Below are 19,958 nucleotides of genomic sequence, written 5' to 3' on the forward strand. Positions count from 1 at the left end.
GAAATCAAACCCTTGCAATATATTGAAAGGACACTGGTTTTACCAAGTTCTTTTACAATGACTTAAAAATACCTTCCTGTTTCTGATGGAGACCACTGAGGTGCTTTAAATGCACAGTATTATCACAGAGAGGTTTAAAGGAGCCCAGAATTTGAAAAGGCAAAGGAGGCTGTCAAAACAGCCTAAGTTGCATTTGCTTGAATAAGCTTTTCAATTTAACAAGGACAAGAGGATGGAGCAGATTTTTAGGAAGCCCGGGGACCACACCAAACAGCAAGGGATATACAGAAGAGCATAGGAGGCTGGAAAAAACAGACCGGTGACCCAAACCAGGCTACAGGCTGTTCCTGGACAAGCTCCCCGCTGCCTGGGATGTGCATGGGGGCAGGCCAAGAGAAGACCAGCAAACAGCTACATACCACATGCAACACCATTAGTAATTTATTAATCGGCCACTCAGCACGACTTCCAGCTCTGATGACAAAAAGGAAATGTCCCAGGCACACAGCTGCCCAGGGGCATCCCTCCCCTCCCCGTGACGGAGGGTGCCAGAAGGCACAAAACAGCCTCCAGCGCAACTCATCCATGCTAGAAAACTAGCGTGCCTGGCTGGAGACCAGGGGACCAGGCTGTGCCTCTAACACTGACCACCTCAGTGCTTTCTGCCTTGTTTTTTGTGTCCGGTTTTTCAAAGTGGGAACGATGCTGGCAACCTCACCCGTGAGGCTCTGGGAAGCCAGGTGCCACTGGCTGGGGGGCAGAAGAGCAGAAAAACAGGTGAAGCACTCCTCTTTCCTAACCAGCGGAGAGGGGACAGATGCTCTTCCCCTCCCAGTGACGGCTCCAGAGCAGAGAGCACTTTGAAGGCAGTTGTTGGTGCTCACACAGCGGAGGCTGGTTCAGCAGGGCATGTAGAGCACCCCATCACAATGCTGGGCACAGGGAAAGCCCAAAATCCCAGGCTCTTGCTGCAGACAGCCAACCTGAGAGAGCCAGGACAGCACAAGGGGAAGATAAAAACAGCTTTGCTCTACCAAGGATGAGAGATCAAGTCTGTCTAGATGTCTAATACAATATAGCTGGGCAGCTTTCTCTTCTCAGGTCACCAGTTTGATCCAAAAAGTCACCCTGCTGCATGTCCTGTGGGGGAGGATATACCCAGACAGAGGCTTTTAAAAAGCTGATTCTTAGAAAAGGGTCAACAGAAAGCAAACGGGGACCCAGTGGCACCATGCTGGCACTCTCCTCCCTGGGAGATGCAGTGGTCCAGGGCTGTGGTAAGACCAGCGTTGAGATCTTGCTTGAAATAGTCCTGTGCCCCCACGTGGCAGGCGATAGCAGAGACAATTTGGAGGCCACAGTGTCTGCAGTGGCCCAGGCTCAGGCAGACCAGGCCTCCTCTGGGGCTTTCCCTGCCCCAGAGGAGGATCTGGGCTGCAGCTGCCCAGCGAGAGGGCTGTTGGGATGCAGCCGGGAGAAACGCCCCAGTGTCCAGATGGGGAAGACGTTGCAGTAGGAGGTGTAGCTGATGGCGCACAACTTGTTGAACACTCCAGCAATGTTCTCCTGAGAGAGAAAAACAGCAAGGCGGTATGGGTGAGAGGGGACCCACTGCATCCCTCTCATCCACGCTCCTCAGTGTAGCATCGCCCTCTCTGGAAGCACTTCCCTCTACCCCACGTGAGCCTTGGGCTGCCGCCTCAGTACCACAAGCAGCCGGTTGTGCACAGCTGCACAGTGCCCAGGACAGCTGCAACACCAGAGGAACCCCTTGGAGAGACAAGAATGGATCTACATACCTGAGGCCAGTCCCCGTTGGGCAGCTGTTTATCGAGCAACACTTTGATGCCCCTTTCCAGCACACTAATATCAGGGTACCTGCAAAGCACAGAGATGTAAACACTCCCAAATCTGGACCATCCATGTACCTCCATCCACGCGCTTAGGGAACTCAGCCATCTCCAGGATCCCCATGCTTGTCCCCGGCATGCTGAGTGCTTTGGGAAGACCCCTTATGACCCTAGCACACCAGACATAAAGAATATGGCAAAACTGTCCCAGGCCAGGGGCTTGCGGTTGCGACCCAGACTCCTGCTTTGCACGGGCCCCCCTTCCCCCAGGCATCAAGAGCCCCACCAGCCTGTGGACCACAGCTCCAGCCAGTCCCTCACCGCAGCAGGCTTGTGACCGACAGCATCTTTCAGGAAATGTCATACGGCACACGGCCGGGCCCAGGGCCCGTGCCAGCTCTTCCCTATAACTTGGCCTGCGTTTCCTATCTCACTATGTGCTCAGGGCCACACGGTGTCTGAAGAGGCGAGAGCTGCTCCTACCTGACAGCCATGAGTCCCAGCAGGGCCCAGCACGTATTGTGGATCTGCAAAGCGGCACTCTGCACGTACACGTGCTGCTCGCACGACTCAAAGTCTTCTCCCCAGCCACCATCTGCCATCCGCTTGGAGAGCAGGAACTGGCAGGCCCGGGCCACTTCTCTGCACGCAGCCCTGCAAAGATGGGGCAGAGAATCAGATGGGGCTGGGGGCCGAGGAGAGTTTGCACCCACGTGCCCCAGTCAGCTGGGAGCCAGGCTCTACCATGCCCATAGTGTGGGGCTGCCCAAGAGTTTCAGGCTCTGGCAGCAAGTGCCCTGGTCATATCACAGGCATAAGATTTGGGAGGAGGAGCTCTTGGGCCAGCCAGGGGATCAGCTCAGCCCCACCACGTGGTCCTGCCCCTGCCCAAGAGAGAGGGGCACGGGAAGCATACTGCCCCTCACTCACCCATCGCGGTATGTGTGCTGCATACAGGCAAATGCCTCCAGGCCAAACCAGGTGCCGTAGGTGAAACAAACCCCCCAGCTCCTAGGAGGGAAGGGAGAGCAGTAGTGTCAGGTTTGCACAGCCCAAGGGAGATGCAGGCTGCAACGCTGCTGGGGTCAGAGCAAGTGCAGAGCTGCACAGAGGCACCGACCCTGCAGCCGGTGTTTGCTAGGGCACAACCACATCCAGCCCCACCAGGACTGCTCCCAGCTTGCTCAGGAGGCAGCAGCCACTCAGGAACCAGAGGAGCTGGAGCCACCCCAGCCCTCAAGGATTGCCCAGGCCTCGTGCAGCGTGCGAGGTGCCTGCTCCATCTGGGCTGGAGGGAAAGGACAGGAGAGCAAAGCACACAGCAGCTGAAGGGGGGGAGAACTGGCCCCTGCTTGCCTTTCCCACACATCCTGCCAGCCACGAGCACTTGCCACCACGGTCCCTCTCATACTGGGGCTGCCGGGGAAAAGCCAGGCCCCAGGAGCACTGCTTACTCTTCCCACGACCCGTCGGCTCGCTGCGTCCTCCGACAGAAGTCCAGGCCCTTCTGCAGAGTCTCTCTGGTCGGGAGAAAGACGCCTGCTTCAAAAGCAGCCCAAGCTCAGTGGCTGCCTATGCAGCCATCAGTCCCTCCGAGGATTTGGTGGGCCCTTGCGAGAAGCAAGACAGCAGACAGGCAGCCTCACAGTCCCCATGGGATCTCACAGGAAAATCACGCACCACTTGGATGCTTTTCTGCCACGAGCTGGCACACAACAGGAAACCCAGCCAGCAAATGGTGGCAAGATGGAGGCAACCGCTAAGTGAAGAGACAGGCAGCTTCTTCACCAGGTCCCCCCTGCCTCATGCCATGAAGACAAATGGCCTGCGCCCCGCTCCTTGAGCCAGGCTAGGCCCCAGCCTCTTACAGGGAGCTCTGGTTTGGAGACGTCAGCAGCATCCCAGCCTTGAAGGTGCCAAGGGCAGCTCCATGCCAACACAGAGGGCCCTGACAAGGCTCAGCAGGGCCCGTCTCAGCTGGGGCCATGGCAGGCAGCATGGGTCACTGCAGCCTGTTTTCCCCCTGCCCCACTCTCCTCTCAGCGTCTCACCTCATCTCTGGGGCCCTGTGCTCAGGGAAGACCTCGTGGAAGTGTCTGAGCGCCTGCATGACGGCCGACGTGCACTCCACGTAGGTGTAGTCGATCATGATGTCACCTGCCGGGGGCAGGAGGACAGCAATGCAACAGCCCCTGGGCCAGGCAGCTCTCCCCGCAGCACGCTGCCGACCCCTTCCCTGGCCCCAGCGCACGCTCATCCCGCAGAGGGACCTGGGGCCAAGCCAGGCACCCACTGGGCACGGCAGGGCCAGCCCCTTTGCAGCGGGCGGGACAACCCGCCCCACACAGCTCCCCTTACCAAACACCTCCGAGGGGTTCAGCAGCTCCAGTAAGCGACCTCCTCGCTTGGTTTCATAGGTGCCAAAGCCTCCATCGGAGTTTCTCATGCTCAGCAACTGCCCGGACAAGCAGAGAGTGGGGACCCAACTGGCCCACAGGCAGCGCCACCCCAGTCCACCCCCGAGCCAGGTGTGAGGACAGAGTCAAGCCCACAAGCCCACAGGGCTGGCAAATAACTCACATCCCAACCCACAGCCATAGGCACACCCAAGCTGGACCATCACTCCAGAGACTTGTATCACAGTAAATATGGTGTCAGCATCGCTATTAGCAGGCCACAGGCCTTGTACCAGCTTATGCGATACCAGGCCTAGCAACTCATCAGGCCTTGCCTTCTCCTGTTTTAGCTCAGTTTAGCTGGCTGCATTTCCCACAGCCCCAGTTGTTGCAGCACTTACCACATTCACGGCGTCAAAGAGGCGCTCAGAGGGGACGGGCTTGGTTAGGAAGGGGCACTTCTCCTGCAGCAGCATCACTGACTTCAGCCCCTCTGCCGTGCAGACAGCCACGATCCAGCCGCAGTCCCGGGTGCTGAAGGGGAAGCCACCCTGGGGAAGGGTCAGGAGGGCTCAGCAGCTTCCCCCAGACTTGCTCTCCCCTTGCACAGAGGAAGTCGCTGCCCCTCAGTCCCATCCCCTCTGCCCAAATTGCTGCCCCAAGCACCCATCCCACAGCAGCCAGCTCCAGCTCTGCTACCTTGTTCATATGGCAATAATATTTCTGGTAGTCGGCTGGGTTCTCCGGCATCTGCAGAGAACAAGAGCAACAGTGAGGGCAGGCAGAAGATCTCTTCAGAGGAAAACAGAGGTATTAAATAGGGCGGTAAGAAGACTCAGAGTCTGCACAGCCAGCACAACAGAGACACCGCCAACCGGCTCTGCTCGCCTGGCTGAACCTGAGGAACTCATGGGCGTTTTGGAGGCAGGACGTGAATTCCGGGACCTTCTGGGATTCTGCCTGGAAATGGAGGTACACAGTCAGCACGGAGCTGCGGCCGACACGCACATCCCTCGGTTAGAAGAGGATGTGCTGGGATCTCGCTGACCTGCTGGTCTAGGTGCAATCAACTCCTGCCCTTCCTATAGCCCTTCCCATAGGTTTGCATTTGTACTTCACTCAGATCCATCTGACTGTTTCCACTAGCAGCTTCTGCAGCTGGAGCTGGACCAGCCCTTGTTGCTGGGGCTGGAGAGAGGCATTTGCCTGGCCAGGGCCCACATGGCCGGGGAGTAACAGGTCAACAGCTCTGAGCAGCAGTGTGTCCACCCAGCCCTGGTGTGCAATGTGATGCCAGGATCCACACAGCAGAGCTCTGAGGGGATGTGCAGTAGGAGCCAGCAGTATTTGGGGATGGCCCAGGAGAGGCCACTCGCCTGAGGAAGCACACAGCCCTGAAGGGAGCATTACCTCCAGAAAGGCTTGAACGGCAAAGGCAGTATCCCAGAGCTGGGATCCATTTGTCCCCTGGAAGAGAGAGAGCAGGCAGGGAGAGGCAGCTGCCTGTGGCAGGAGGGCAGCCTGCCCCGGCTCTCTGGGGCAGCAACTCCCTCCTGCATTACCCCCGCGAGCTCCCTCCACCTTGCGTCTCAGCTTCGGGGTGTGCAGCACCACAGCTGATGCGCAGGCGCAGAGGGGACAGACACAGCAGCACAGGGATGGCAAGGGGACAGGAAAGGAGACAGCCAGCACGGCCTGTGCCAGGCACAGCCAGGACAGGACAGGCAGCCAGGGATGAGGAGCAGAGGGAGGCAACAGCCAGGAGAGAAGCACGGCAGTGTCCACATGCAGCATCTGAGCAGAGGGGCAGGGGCAGCTGGGGTGGGGGTGGGGGGTCTCTCTGCCATCCTGAGGGATGGACACCCCACCCCCCGCCATCACTCCCAGCCACTGGCCTCATCCACCCTGGGATCCACATCTGGGATGAGGTGCGAAGGGAACTAGCCCCAAAAGGAAACATCTCCTCCACTGGGCACCCACCCTGCGGGCTGCTTCAACACCTCTGCCAGCCACCCCCTGGGGAGCACGGCCAAACCCAGGGGTCCCTGGGGCACCCGGGAGCTCAGAGAGAGCTGTGCTCCCACGCTGTGCAATCTCACAGCCTTTCCCGTGGGGAAGCTCTGTAAGGGCAGTGGCTCCTACTAATCAGACTTCTCACACAAGCTACAGTTTACCCCGGTGAATTTGGCCAGGTTCGTTTCTAGCCCCGTGAGAAACTGCCACAGGCTCCAGAGGCCGTCTGATACTGTCAGGTCACACAGTCTCTGTTACTCTGTTTCAATACAGCTCTAGCCTTACAAGATGTATTTCTTAAACAGTAAGACTTGAAAGTCAGAATTACTCCTTGATCCATGGGCTGCAGAATGGGTGTTGTCTTAGCAGGCAGGAAAACAACACTAATCTCACTGTACATCTCCACGAGAGCTTTGGGGTGACCAGATGCATTGTCAGTGAGCAGTAATATTTTGAAAGGAATCCTTTTTTCTGAGCAGCAGGTGTCAACAGTCAGCTTAAAATATTCAGTAAACCATGCTGGAAATGGATGTGCTGTCATCCAGGCTTTGGCGTTCCATTTATAGAGCACAGGCAGAGTAGATTTAGCATAATTCTTAAGGGCCCTCGGATTTGTGGAATGGAAAAGGAGCATTGGCTTCAACTTAAAGTCACCAGTTGCATTAGCCCCTAACAAGAGAGTCAGCCTGTCCTTCGAAGCTTTGAAGCCAGGCACTGACTTCTCTCCAGCTATGAAAGTCCTACATAGCATCTCCTTCCGATATAAGGCTGTTACGTCTACATGGAAAATCTGTTGTTTAGCGTAGCCACCTTCACCAGTTATCTTCGCTAGATCGTCTGGATAACTTGCTGCAGCTTCTGCACCAGCACTTGCTGCTTCACCTTGCACTTTCATGTTACAGAGACTGCTTCTTTCCTTAGACCTCATGAACCAACCTCTGCTAGCTTCAAACTTTGCTTCTGCAGCTTCCTCACTTCTCTCAGCCTTCGCAGAATTGAAGAGAGTTAGGGCCTTGGTCCGGCTTAGGCTTTCGTTTAAGGGAACGTTGTGGCTGGTTTGATCCTCTATCCAGACTGCCAAAACTTTCCCCATATCAGTAATAAGGCTGTTTGGCTTTTCTCATTAACAGGCCTAATTTCAATAGTGTTGTGTCTCAGGGAAGAGGGAGGCCCAAGGAGAGGGAGAGAGACAGGGGAATGGCCGGCTGGGGGTGCAGGCAGAACACACACAACATTTATCGATTCAGTTTGCTGTCTTATACGGGTGCGGTTCGTGGCGCCCCAAAATGATTACAATCAAAGATCACTGATCACAGATCACCTTAACAGATAGAATAATAATGAAAAAGTTTGCAATACTGCGAGAATTACCAAAATGTGACACAGAAACACAAAGTGAGTACGTGCTGGGAAAAACGGCACCGATAGACTTGCTTTGTTGCCAGAAACCTTCAATTTGGAAAGACCGCAATATCTGCGATGTGCAATAAAGTGAAGCGCACTAAAATGAGGTATGCCTATACAGGTTTTATTCCTCTCAGGCTGTGTCCTGCTCAGGCTCCTGCACACCCCGAGTACCAGTACGTACAGTGCGCAGCTGCTTGCTGACAGTAGGCACCAGCAGCTCTGGCAGCTGCTGTTTCTGGTCCACAAAGTCCTGCCCGGGGGCTGGGGACCCACTCGGATTTCAGTGCTGAGGGCTGCAGGCTGGGGAGAGCAGGCAGCAGGGACCTTCCCCAGCCAAAAAGCCAAGACCCTGCAGCGTGACTTTGTAGGCGGGAACGCGCCTGGCTCCCCTCTCCTCTCCCAGAGTAGCCTCCTCCCAAAGCACATGGACAGCAGTGCTTGCAGTGACCTCTCTCATCTCTGGGCACCCCTGGAGCCCTGCTGCAGCTGGGGTTGTGCGACAGGCAGAGAAAAGCCTCTGGGCCTCTTCTCCACCTTCTAGTGTCTCTTCTTGCCTGGTGCCTGGTGCCTGCTCTCCTGCAGGCGCAGGTGCCCAGGTACCTTCTCATCAAGGCAGGGTTTGCCTCCAGCCAGCAGAGCACCTCGTAGCTATTGCAGCTGCACCCGTCCCAGCAGCCTGTCCCCAGGGGAGCTGAGCGTGTTTGGCCCATCTCCTGGGAAGGACAGGCCAGAGACCTCAGGGGGCTGAGTCCTGCGTGGCTGCGCTTGGCCTCTTCTCCAGAAACTCAGGCTTCGCTGCACTGCTCCAGGCTGTGCTAAGAAAACCTCCAGCAGGAGCTGTGTCTTCTCCTCCTGGCAGATTTAAGCCCCATGGCTCTGCATGTCTCCATTTCCCCCTCCAAGGCTGAGACCAGACCCTGCCGCCCGGGGGCACGACGAGGCCTGGCAAGAGGCAGAGCACCTTTTCGGGCCTGCCAAGGTGTCCTTGGCCATGGCGGGTTTTACTCCTCCTTCCAAGCCTCCTTGCCCCAAGGCCTGTGCGGTGCTCTGCTCCCAGCGCCCTGGCACCATCCAACCTGCCTCCCCTCCACTAGTGCGCTGTCTCAGGTGTCCCCCGGCTTTGTCCCCCCGACAAAGCCAGCAGGCAAGCAAGAGCCTGCCGAGCAGGCCCCAGGGCGGGGCTGCGCAGAGAAAGCCCCTGCAGGGGCCCCAGGGTGAGGTGCAGTTGGGGAAACCAGCCAATGTGCTTTCCAGAGCAGTGGCCACCTTCACAAGCTGCTCACACTGACAAGCCGCACGGAGCAGCACTCTGTGCCCTCAACATCGGACTTTGTGCTGCAACCTGGTCGCTTTGGCCGCAGCTCTTGCCCACGTCGTTCCACGGACGGGCTTCAGGTGCTTGCAGGCTGCTGCACCATTTGAGGCATTGCTTCGCACACTTCCCTGAGTAGTGCCCACGCTTCCCTCCAGTTCCACCCCCGGGGCACCGCTCCGGCCAGCTCTGGGCCTTGGCACCAGCGGCAGATGACCCCATCCTCCCCGAGCAGCTCACCCACACCCCGCGCCCTCTCTGCTGGCGACCGCTTCCCCCCACGCAGAAGGGGCCTCCACAGCTTCACCACTTTCTCCGAGGCAATCAAAGGCTGTTCTGGGAGGTCCCCCTGCCACCAGCCTTCCAAACATTCAGCCCATTCTACCTCCTCCATAGTCACGGAAGTCATAGTTAAGGTGGGGAGGAGATGTTTTGGGTGTAGCTGAAGCTTCATAGTGTGCATGTAGTTGGAGCAGAGACCAAGGAACGCTGGCCGTGCAGAAGCACATGCATCCGCGTGAGGAGCAGACGGCTCAGCTGCAGCAGGAGTCTGTGGACATGATGCAAGAGCCGAGCGGGCTTGCCAGGAAAGCTGTGGTCTTCACTGCGTGGGACAGGTGGCAGTTCGGGGCCTTTGCTGGAGCCCTAGTGCTGCTCTTTGGGTCCGCTGGCTGGCCAGGAAGCAGGACCATGACATGGATTCTGGCTATGAGCACACCACCTCCCACAGTGACAAGGAGCGGGAACATGCTGACGCTCCAGTTCCAGTCATGGGCCTGAACGTGGTCTAGCAGCACGAGAACATGTGCCAGAGACACTTTCCGCAGACTGCAGAGGGCAATTCTCTGAGCACTTCCCTATGAGGGTGGGGATCTCCTGCTCTTTCCACCAAGCAGGACACAAAGGCCATGGAGTTTTACTAATACCCGGCCAGCTCCTTAGCACTTTCCTTTTAACTGGATACATGATCACAGCTCACGTGCACATGGAGTCTTTTGCGAGGCCCATAAAGGAGGAGCTCCCATTTCCACCAGGGGCTACTTTCTGCACCTCCCAGGACCATCCAGTCCAGCACTGGTCGTCTTGAGCTAATGCCCCAACCACGCCACATGCAGGGGCCCCCTCTTCAGTTCCCATGCTGGCAAGGTGCATTTCGTGGCCTACCATCTGTTGGAGCCCACTTGACCACCAGAACCATTTCCATACCAAACTCATTCGCCTTTCTTTCTCATCACTCTCCAAAGAGTATGTGCTATGAGGGCATACGGCTCCTGCCAGATGTGCTCCTATGTGCACGTAGGCAAGCACACACGTTGCATGTGCAGAAACTACAGTCCTATACCAGGCATCTGTTGCTGAGCATGGTCACTCTTAATAAGAGAAGGTTCAGAAATGCATGCTACAGGGTTCAGAAATGCATGCTACAGGCATCCTCTCTGAGAGAAATGGGGTTTCTCTTGCCTGGAAAGAGGAGACTTCTTTCACCCAGAACCCCTTCCCTTTTTCTTTTACTTTATATTCCCTTTTCTCCTTCTCCTTCCCATTTCCCTTTTCCTTTTCCTCCCTTTCCCTTTCCTTTCCATCCCATCCCTCTTTTACCTTTCCCTTCCCCTCCCTGCTCTGCCCTCCCCTTCCCTGCCTCTGGAACCTAGACACAAACTTTGGCCTTGAATGGGCCTTAGCAGTGGTTACACTGGTGCACAGACTTGCCCCATCAGCTTTTCCTCTCTTTCTGATCCTTCTGGTCACTAGAGCACCTTCCTCCCCGCCTAGAGGCTCGTCCTTCTCCACATGCAGTTCCCTGGTGCCAGGGAGACGGCTCGTGTGCACAGACCTACTGCGCCTCCTTGTGCGCTGCACCCCCCAAAGCCGTCCTGCATGCGTCTCGCAGCGAGCTCACAAAATCACTCTTTGTAGGGGGAAAACCCGTAGGTGGCCACGTTGGTTGGAGCAGCAAGTCTCTCTGGCCAGGGTCACTGCAGGGCGCTTGCTGCTGCCTAGAGAGCTCTAGCGCAATGAGCGGGAAGCGACCAACGAGCCCTAGCCCACGCCTGAACTGGATACGGCCTCTGACAAGGAGAGGAGGGAGGGCAGGAGGCAGGCAGAGGGGAGCCTCCTGCTCTCTCTGTCCTCTGCCCACAAGCACCCACAGCGAGATGCCGGGGCCTGGGGAGTGCTGGGAGCGTGGACCCGTGAGTGTGCACAGGAGGCGGCCCCAGCGCTTCCCCAAGCAAGCTCCCTTCAGGCACGGATCAGGCCGACAGATGCACCCTGGCAGCCACAGAGCAGCTGCCCCACGGGCAACGGTGTGCCAGAACCGTGGGCCCCAGCGTGGCCTCTCCAGTCCCCGTGCCTGCACTTGCAGGGGGCAAGTTTGCAGCACGAGACAGGAGCCACAGGCGATTTGCTGCTCTAACTGGGGATGCTCTTGTCATTACGCTTCATTGTCAGGACTCGCAGGGCTAAGTCCTGCCTCAGCAGAAGAAACCCAAGGGAAGAAGAGGGAAGGAGGAGGTTTGCCAGGCTCAAAAGGAACAAAGTCCTCATGGGAAGGGGGGTGGTGGGGCAGGACTTGCTCTCTTCTGGCCCTTCCCAAAGGCCCCAAGTTGTTTGATGCCTGCAAGGCGGAGCTCGTCCTCCTGGCTCAGAAAATACTGACTCTGTCTTTGTAAGTGGAGGACCTCCTTCCACAGGGCCCCTTTTTCTTTCTTAGAAGGGCTGAGGGCTGTTTGGGTGCTTCTGCCCACCTGGTGAGGGGGGCCCACGGGCATGCTGTGTGGCTGCTGCCTGGGCTCGTAGGTGGTGGGTGCCAGGGCCTCGGCTCTGGCTGCCCAGAACAGGTGTGTGTCACTACGCCAGGGTGGGCATGGCGGCCAGGGCTGGCCCTGGAAAGGGGCTGTGCCCCCGTGACAGCACAGAGGACAAGTCACAAAGGCAGGGGGCTGTCACCAGGGCACCCACAGGCATTGGCCCCGCAGCACTGCTGGGTTCACAGCAGTATGGCCTGGGCCAGCCCGGGCTGCGGCAGCCTCTGCAGGGTGAGTGCAGCAGTGGGGCAACACTGGACGGGACGAGGGCCGGGGCACCAATGCCAGCTCCCTCCCGGAGGTTTCCAGCGCTGCAGCAAGGGCTGAGCCATGCAGAGCAGCGCGTTGGGTCAGGGATGTTGGCACCCTGAGGGCTGGAGGCAGAGGTGCCTGGGGCTCCCGGTGAGCCCGGGTGCCCAGAGACGTGTTGGGGATGCGCCGGGCACTCGCAGCTCTGCGGGCCGCTGCTCCCTTGGCGGGGGGGCGGGGGGGCACGGGCCTCAGGACTCCCCATTCTGGTGGCACTTGCTCTTTCTGCACCCCTGCCCCCGGGGCAAAGCCTGGCCAGGGTGCTGGGCCTCAGGGGAGGGTTGGCAGGATGGGCCGGCCCCACAGTGTCGGCGTCTAGGCCCTGCGTCCCCTTGGAGCCTGCAGGCACCAGGGCCCAAGCGCTTTCCCTGGCGTGGCCCGGGGTCCCTGCTCAGGCAGCGCTCACAAATCCCAGCCTTGCTGCCTCCAAGCTCCCTCGCCCCCTCTCCCATCTTGCCCCTTTGTGCCTGCAGCTCCCGCCACCAATCCGCAAGCTCTCTCCCAGCTGGCCTGGCTCACCTGCTTCTCTCCCACCTCCTCTAGGTAGGCTATGGCTGGGGGTCTTGCGCTCCTCCTCGCCATGCTGGGCATTGTCCTGCAGCCGCTGAAGGTCAGTGACCACATGGATGTGGCCATGGAGCAGTGCATGCAGCAGCGCAAGGAGCAGGAGGTGGAGCTGATGACTCGGCTGCAGCAGGAGTTTGCGGAGATGATGCAGGAGCCGCAGAGCGGACTTTTCAGGAGAGATGTGGTCTTCGCCACCTGGGACCTGTGGCAGTTTGGGGCCTTTGCTGCAGGCCTTGTGCTGCTCTTTGGGCTCTTCTGGATGGCCACGGAGCAGGACTTTGATGAGTGTGACAGCAGCAGTGGCCTGAGCTCCTCCAGCAGCGAAGAGGAGGGGGAAGGCGAGGAGCAGGAGGCTGTGGGTGCTGTGCACTGGCTCTCTCCTGAACAGCAGCTGGACTGCCCAGGCAGGAGGGCCCTAGAGACCTTCTACCAGCAGCACCTCTGGGGGCCAGTGCAGGACGTGGCCCACACATGCAAGGTGGTGGAGGAGCTGGCGGGCAACCTCCTCCATGCCTGCCAGATGCTCTCTTTGACAACTTTCCTGCCGCGGCTGGAATGGTGCATCGGTGTGGGCAGCGTTTTTGAAGGCTGGAGCTACCACAGGCAGGACACCGTCTACAGGCTGCTCGTGCTCCTGAAGCCACCACCCGGGCACTCCTTCCGCCTGAAGCTGGGCACTGGCGGGGAGCTGCCGGCGAGGCATGGTCGCGTCCATGTGAAGCTGGAGTGCATGTGCGAGAGGGAGCAGCTGCTGGGGGATGTGCTGTGCTTCCGGCACCACTCCCAGATCCGAGTGCGCAGGTATCAGCGCCCCGGGCTCCTACACACCCTGTGCACTGGCTTCTACCTGGATGTGGAGAAAACCGCCCGCTGGTTCCAGCTCTGTGTAAGAAATGCCTGGGACGTGATTGCTGCGGAACAAAACTGCCAGCTGACAGTGCTGCCTTCCTCCCATTCCTGCAAGCTCCAGCTCACATGTGACTCTGGGAGAACCATGCACACTGAGATAATGCTGGGGGTGCAGCAAGACAACTCGGGGCTCTTCATGGGCAGCCAGGAGGCAGAGGCCGGCCTCAGCAGCAGCACAACTTGGCTGGAGAGCTGTGCCCTGCAAGAGCTGCTGTTCTTCAGATTCATGGCCAGGCAGGCCCCCCAGGGCAGCTGCCACCTAACGTGTCTGCAGCTCCTCACCTACCTCCTGGAGGACTCGGTGCTTTCCTCTGTCCACCTGAAAACAGTCGCCATGCACCTCCTGACACTGCTTCCCCCATCAGAGTGGTGCCCGGAGCATCTCCTGGAGCGGCTGAGGGATGTCCTGCGCTACCTGCACCACTGCCTGGAGGAGAAACAGCTTCACCACTTCCTCCTAGGCAACGAGAGGGTGCCCAGGGAGGTCCCCCTGCCAGCGGCCTTCCAAACGGCCAGCCCGCTCAACCTCTTCCAGCGCCTGGCGCAGCAGCCCGACGCCCACGCCCAGGCGCCGCGCGAGTTCACCGAGCTGCAGGATCGGCTCAGGAGCCTGTTAGACTGACGCCAAAAGGCGGCTCTGCAAATGGAGCAAAAGCACACTTTGCGGATCCTCACCCGATCCCACTGAAGACGCCGTTGACAGGAGGCGTGCGACAGAGGCGCCTGTGATCACCTGCGCAGAGACTGCCCATCCTTTTGGAGAGATTCAGTTCCCCACGGGAGCACTGCCCTATGCACACACCCCAATAAAGTTGCCTCTTCTCACAAGCCCTCTGTCTGTGGCTGCCTCCGCCTGGGCAACGCTGTGTGGGCAACGCGGGCCCCATCCTGCCACAGGGATACACACCCAAGATTGCCTCGTGTCTGGGAGATGACCAGAAATCACAAACACTAGCACACGCCAGACTGCCCTATTTCCCCCAATCCCAGGAAGCTAGCTGACAGTAGCAAGGGTGCCTGCCGCACAGATGACATTTGGGAGGTGCATCAGATGTACGGCTGTCACGCTGAACAGGCACAAAATAGGGCACCTGCGCCAGCGTTCGCACGGCCAGCAAGGTTAAAGCTTTGGCGATGGCCTGCACTCAAAGCAGGCACGCACGCCGTGCATGCCACGTCTCTGGGAAGTGCTGGCCGGCCTCATTGCAGCCGTGCGACACAACAGGTGCACGGATATGTGTATTTGGGACACCTGCGGCAGAAATACAGCCCTTGTGTGCTGCGGAAGACTCACAAGCTGTTTCATAACTATCACCTCAAAAGAGCTGCACGTGCCCGAGTGCTGGAGAAAGCCGGGCTGGTGTCCCGCACGCACTCAGTGCCTTGGCTTGCTCAGCGAGCTAGCAGGAGTCGTACCACAGCTGCCCTACGTCCATCAGCTAGGGTCTGTGGGGTTTAGGGGCTCTCGGGGGGCGTGGGGGGCTGTGCTCTTACGACACCTGCTCTTGCCTCTTCCTGTAGCAGGCCCGGCAGGGCCCAGTTTGTGCTAGCCGTCGTTCCCAGCACAGGCCCTTGGCTGGCAATAAGCAACACCACCCCAGCCACTCCCAAAGGCACAGCAAGACGCCATTGCTAGCCACCAGCACAAGTGCAGGGGGCAGCAACAGGCACAATCAGTCACTGCCCATCTGCCAAAGCTGCCCCGGCCCTGCTTACACTGCCAATGTGCTTTCCAGAGCAGTGGCCACCTTCACAAGCTGCTCACATTGACAAGCCGCACGGAGCAGCACCACGGCTGGGGCCAAGGAGAGGGCAGGCCGGAGCGCTGACGCCTGTGCCCATGCCCAGTTGCTCCAGCTCCGCGGCAAGAACATCCCACCCGACTGAGGCCCAGCTGCGGCAGCTGCAAAGGCCGAGGCTCCCGGGCAGCAATGAGGCCACACAGAGAGCAAGGACCAGGGAGACAGCCAGGGTTCAGCATCGACCAGGCATTTGTCCTCAGGGGGAACCAGGCAGAGCGCTGCCTCTCACCCTCAACCAAGCTCACCCAGGGGCATGGGGCGGCCACAGGCACCTGCCGCTAGTGGATGGCAATGTCATCAGCCCCACGTCACTCTCACCCAAGGCTGGATGTCACCAGCCCTGTCCCCCAGCAGGCAGGGAAGGTGCAGGCTGTGCTAGGGAGGGCCCTGAGCCACATTTTTAACCCTGCTGCTCCCACTGCTGTGCCCACTGGGGGGTCAGTCTCCCCAGCAGGACAGCGGGCCTCAGCCCCACCTGCTTTGCTCAATGCTCAAAAGGCCTTTGCAAGAAGGAGCTAGGCCTGGCGGGGGGCATTGCCCAGATGCACTCAGCAGCCCTGGCATTTGCGGCAGCACCACAGGGGACTTTGCTGCTTTAGCGACAGAACGGGGAGCAGGGCCCCAGCCCAGCTGGTCCCAAAAGGGGGCCCCAGCCGGCAGCTCGACGGGAGGCCAAGGGGCAAAACACCAGCTATCCCACAGCAGCAAGGACCTAGGAGAACAAAAGGCATGTTTTACTGCAGAACCCCCAGCAACACAACCTCCAGGCACCGCTCTGCTACCAGCACTGCGGCTCACACCCGTTTGCCCAGAGACCACAGGGCACTCGCAGAAACACTCCTCCTGCCACGTGAGAGCTCTAGGGCAGGATACAGACCCCAGCTCTCACCAGCACCTTCAGCAAACGGGGACAGCTTGCCCACAGACTCGCGGGCATGCACAGCACAAGAGCAGTCCTGAGGGCTAACCCACCCTGCCTTTCGCTGGGCTCCTGCTTCTTCCAGCCTGGCAGCCTTTCCCACGGGCACAGCGCGCTCCAGCCGCTGCCTCTGCAGCGCCAGCAGCCTGTGCCCATAGCTCAGACCCCAAAACAGCCCCCCACCCACCACCTCACTCACAGGGGCCTTGCAGATACCCCCACGATTCCTGTGCCTCCAGCATGCAGCAAGCACAAGCACCCCTCCTCTTAGGCTGCACGCGCCACAAGCACCCCTCCGGGAACAGGGTGCTCAGACCCCAACGCCAGGGCAGGCTTGAGCTTTGCTCACTCCTCTCTTCGGGGCACTCACCCGACATCTCCTCCCACACCTGCCTCCTCCCTTGCTCCCCATCCTGGGCACGCCTGTGCTCCTCACCGGGGGCTTCTGGCACTTCAGCACAACGAAACCGCATCACCTGGGCTGTGCTGAAACAAAGCCCAACAGGAGAAAAGGAGGGCAAGAGAGAGCAAGAGCAACACAACTCCCTCTCCAGCACCCCAAGCGCCAGGCCGGGCTCCTCCCCTGCAAACTCCAACCTAACAGGCGCAGCCTGGGACCTGCCTCGCTGCTTTAGAGGCGCCACGGACCCCAGCACCTCCCCAAAATGACCTGCCTGGCAGCAGTCAGAAGGCAGCAGCAGGCTAGATGCTCTCACATCCAGCATCACCCCAACAGCGCTAACACACACGGCTACCGCCACGCACCAACCGCAGCGTCACCCTCCCCACGCAAGGCCCAGGGTCACGGCAGGCGGTTGGGCAGCCCCCGCATGGCCACGACCCCTGCCAGGGGCACCCCAGAGCTCACAAGGCCACCGGAGGCACCGAGGGGCCAGACGTGCCGCCTCCCTCCTGCTCACCCGCCTGGCCCCGAGGCCACCCAGCCAACGCCATCACAGAGCCCCATGCTGCAGGGGCGGCTGCCTCGCAGCACGGCAGCGTCGGGCCACTGCTCCCACCCGGCTGCTCCCGAGCTGCCGCCTCGCCTCGCCTCGCCTCGCCTCGCCTCGCCTCGCCTCGCCTCGCCCACCCGCCGCTCCGGGCTCCGCGCTGCCCCCGCCGGCAGGCGCCTCCTGCCCCGCCCCCGCCGCCCCAGCACCGGCCCCGCGCTGCCCCCGCCCCCGCGCCCGCGCCTGCGCCTGCGCCGCACGCGGCCCGGCGGCCCCGCCCACCACGTGCCCGCGCGCCGCGGCGGCTCCCCCCATTGGCTGCGGCGCTGGACCGCGAGGGGCGGGGCGCGGCCGTTGGGGCGGGCTGCAACCGGCTGGGCCCGGTCCCGGGGGGTCTGGCCGCTGCGGCTCGGGGCCCGCTGCAGCCGCGCTGTTCAAACGCCGCCGTTTGTGCTCGAGTCGGCGGCTGCGCGGCACCGTTTGCCTCCTTCAGCTCCCCAGTGTGGTGGCTTCAGCTTTCCCTCCAGGGCAGGGACAGAAAATGCAGCTGCGCTGGCCTCTGTGCGCTTCCGAAGAGAACTGCTGGCTGTAGCAGGGGGCTGAGCAGCCTCCCTGCAGCCATGCCAGCCCCTGGGCTCTGCTGCTTGGCAGCGCGCCCACTCCAGAAGGCCGAGAAACCAGCCGCACCTCTCGTTGTGCCACAGCGCGAGGAGCAGCCCCAGCCCTGGGGGCTGGGCTCAGCGATGGCACTGCCCGGGCACAGGAGCGACAGCCTTCTCCCAGGGCAGCTCGTCACCAGCAGAGCACCCAAGTCAGCGACTGCCCAGAGGTGCAGCAGCTGCTGCCTCCAGCCCTCAGCTGCCATCCTCCCACTGCCCCACTGCTGGCTCCAGCCCCAGGCTTGAAGCCTTCACACGCCTTTTCTCTCCCTCTTCTCTCGCTTTCTTCTTTCTTTTTCTTTGGTGGGCCGGGGAAGAAGACATACAAGCCCTGGGAAGAGAAATCCGTTTCTCCCCTCCACAGCCCCAGGCCCTGCACCTACGGAGCTGATGTAGTTGGACACTGGCAGCCCTCCTCTTCCTCCAGTTCTCTTTGGGGGAGTTTGGGGAACAAGTGCCCTTGCTGGGGCAGTGCCTGGTTCAAGAGGTATGGTGGGCGCTGCCTCACAAGTGCAGCCATAGAGGCCTGGCCATGACTGCCACCTCGGTGTCTGGGGCAGGAGAGATGTCAAGGGGATCGCATGGCCTGCTGGTGGCATCATGAGCTCCCCAGGGCCATGGGGGCTGGGGCTGTGCATACAGTTTGTGCCAGCCCTGCAGCGTCAGCCCCGACACCTGGTTTCCCTCTCCTTTTGCCTGAGGATCTGTACACTGGAGATGGCTGTGGCACGTGCCAACTCTGGGCAAAGCCTGCAAAGTCTGAGAGACAGGAATTGGGAGGGAGAAAACATTCCTGCAGGTGGGCTGGGAAAGGTCATTAGCACCTGGAGGAGAGACTTCATTGTTAAAGAATAGCGCACTGAAACTGTCTAGAGGTAGCCGCTTAGCGCAACTTGTATGGAACTTGCTTGGCATGGGTGGCTGAATTTGCTGGGGCCTTGGGCCGCACTTAGATAAAATAATGAACTTTTCCTTAGTCCAGTAAGAAAAGGGCCTCGGAGCTGGTTCAAGCTGGGAGGGTGGGGAGGTTGCAGGCAGTCCGCGTTCCTGCGTCTCACACTGGGAAAGGGAGGGTGTCTGCAGGAATGCGTCTCGCACTCTGAGGGGGAGGGTGTCAAGGCTTTGGAGTGGGACCAGTGCAGGGCGTTGGGACCTTGGGGGACGGGGCCTTGGCTCGCTGCTGGGGCAGTGTTGATTGTTGTGGATTGGAATCGCCTCCTCCTCAGGACCTTAAGGCACAACAGTAAGACCCAACAAAAACAGAGGTACAACCGTCATCAGAGACCGCAAAAAAACAAAAATAAGGAGAAAGACAGCTTGCCTCAGAATGACGATGAGAGCCAATGAGGAGCAGGAGACCCCAGACCAAAAAATTACTATTGGTCTAACTACCACGTGAGGGGTGGGAAATGTAAGTTGAAAAAACTATAATTGCCCAGGATTTGAGGCACCCACCTCGAGCTGTAATTACTGCACGTGCGTCATTAAAATTTAATTATTTAATTTGTTTTGATTTGGCTGTGAAATTTTCTGCGGGAACCTAGGGTCGGGCCCTGTTATGGTGGCCGACAAGCCTAATTTCCATAACATTCATCCAGTTTGCTGGCAGAGCACTTCATAGCTATTGCAGCTGCACCTGCCCAGGCAGGCTGTCCCCAGGGCACCTGAGGGTGTTTGGCCCATGTGCTGGCAATGACAGGGTGGGGTCTTCCCCACTTCTTCCCCACCAGCCCAGCTGATAGGCTGCTGCCCTCGCTCACCCTTGCAGATGTCCTCCAGCTTCTCCTCGCCCTAGTGCTTCATGTGCTGCCTGATGAGCCCTAGGCACACACACAGCCCCTCACAGATCTTGCTCCCCAGCCCACCCCAAGCAGCCCAGCTCCCCCCAGGCCCTGCCCACCTTACCAGGCGCCCTCCAAAGTGCCATGTTACCCAGCATCCCCTGCCCAGCCACACACTGCTGGTACAGGTTCAGCAAGCTGCCTCCTCCTCACCGTGCCTGCTGTGTCGCACAACAGGATGAGGCCTCTGAGCACCGGCCCTCACATCACCCAGCAG

The 19,958-nt window shown here is 59.6% G+C and overlaps 2 protein-coding genes across 2 annotated transcripts; one reads left to right on the forward strand and one right to left on the reverse strand.

The window, feature by feature from the left end:
- Window positions 1-1,301: 1,301 nt before the first annotated feature.
- On the reverse strand, window positions 1,302-13,324 carry LOC135328924 (lanosterol synthase-like). Its single transcript, XM_064515425.1, has 10 exons — window positions 12,614-13,324; window positions 4,946-4,996; window positions 4,648-4,797; window positions 4,209-4,305; window positions 3,902-4,007; window positions 3,305-3,370; window positions 2,781-2,861; window positions 2,334-2,504; window positions 1,800-1,878; window positions 1,302-1,566 (listed from the first exon to the last, which is right to left on the reverse strand). The coding sequence occupies exons 1-10, from the start codon at window positions 12,740-12,742 to the stop codon at window positions 1,381-1,383; spliced, it is 1,116 nt and encodes a 371-aa protein (XP_064371495.1). The 5' UTR covers window positions 12,743-13,324; the 3' UTR covers window positions 1,302-1,380.
- On the forward strand, window positions 12,741-14,192 carry LOC135328951 (inositol 1,4,5-trisphosphate receptor-interacting protein-like 1). The gene has a single exon (XM_064515528.1). The coding sequence runs from the start codon at window positions 12,741-12,743 to the stop codon at window positions 14,190-14,192; it is 1,452 nt and encodes a 483-aa protein (XP_064371598.1).
- Window positions 14,193-19,958: the final 5,766 nt, after the last annotated feature.

This window comes from Dromaius novaehollandiae, chromosome 7 (assembly GCF_036370855.1).
Source record: "Dromaius novaehollandiae isolate bDroNov1 chromosome 7, bDroNov1.hap1, whole genome shotgun sequence".
Classification (NCBI taxonomy): Eukaryota; Metazoa; Chordata; class Aves; order Casuariiformes; family Dromaiidae; genus Dromaius; species Dromaius novaehollandiae.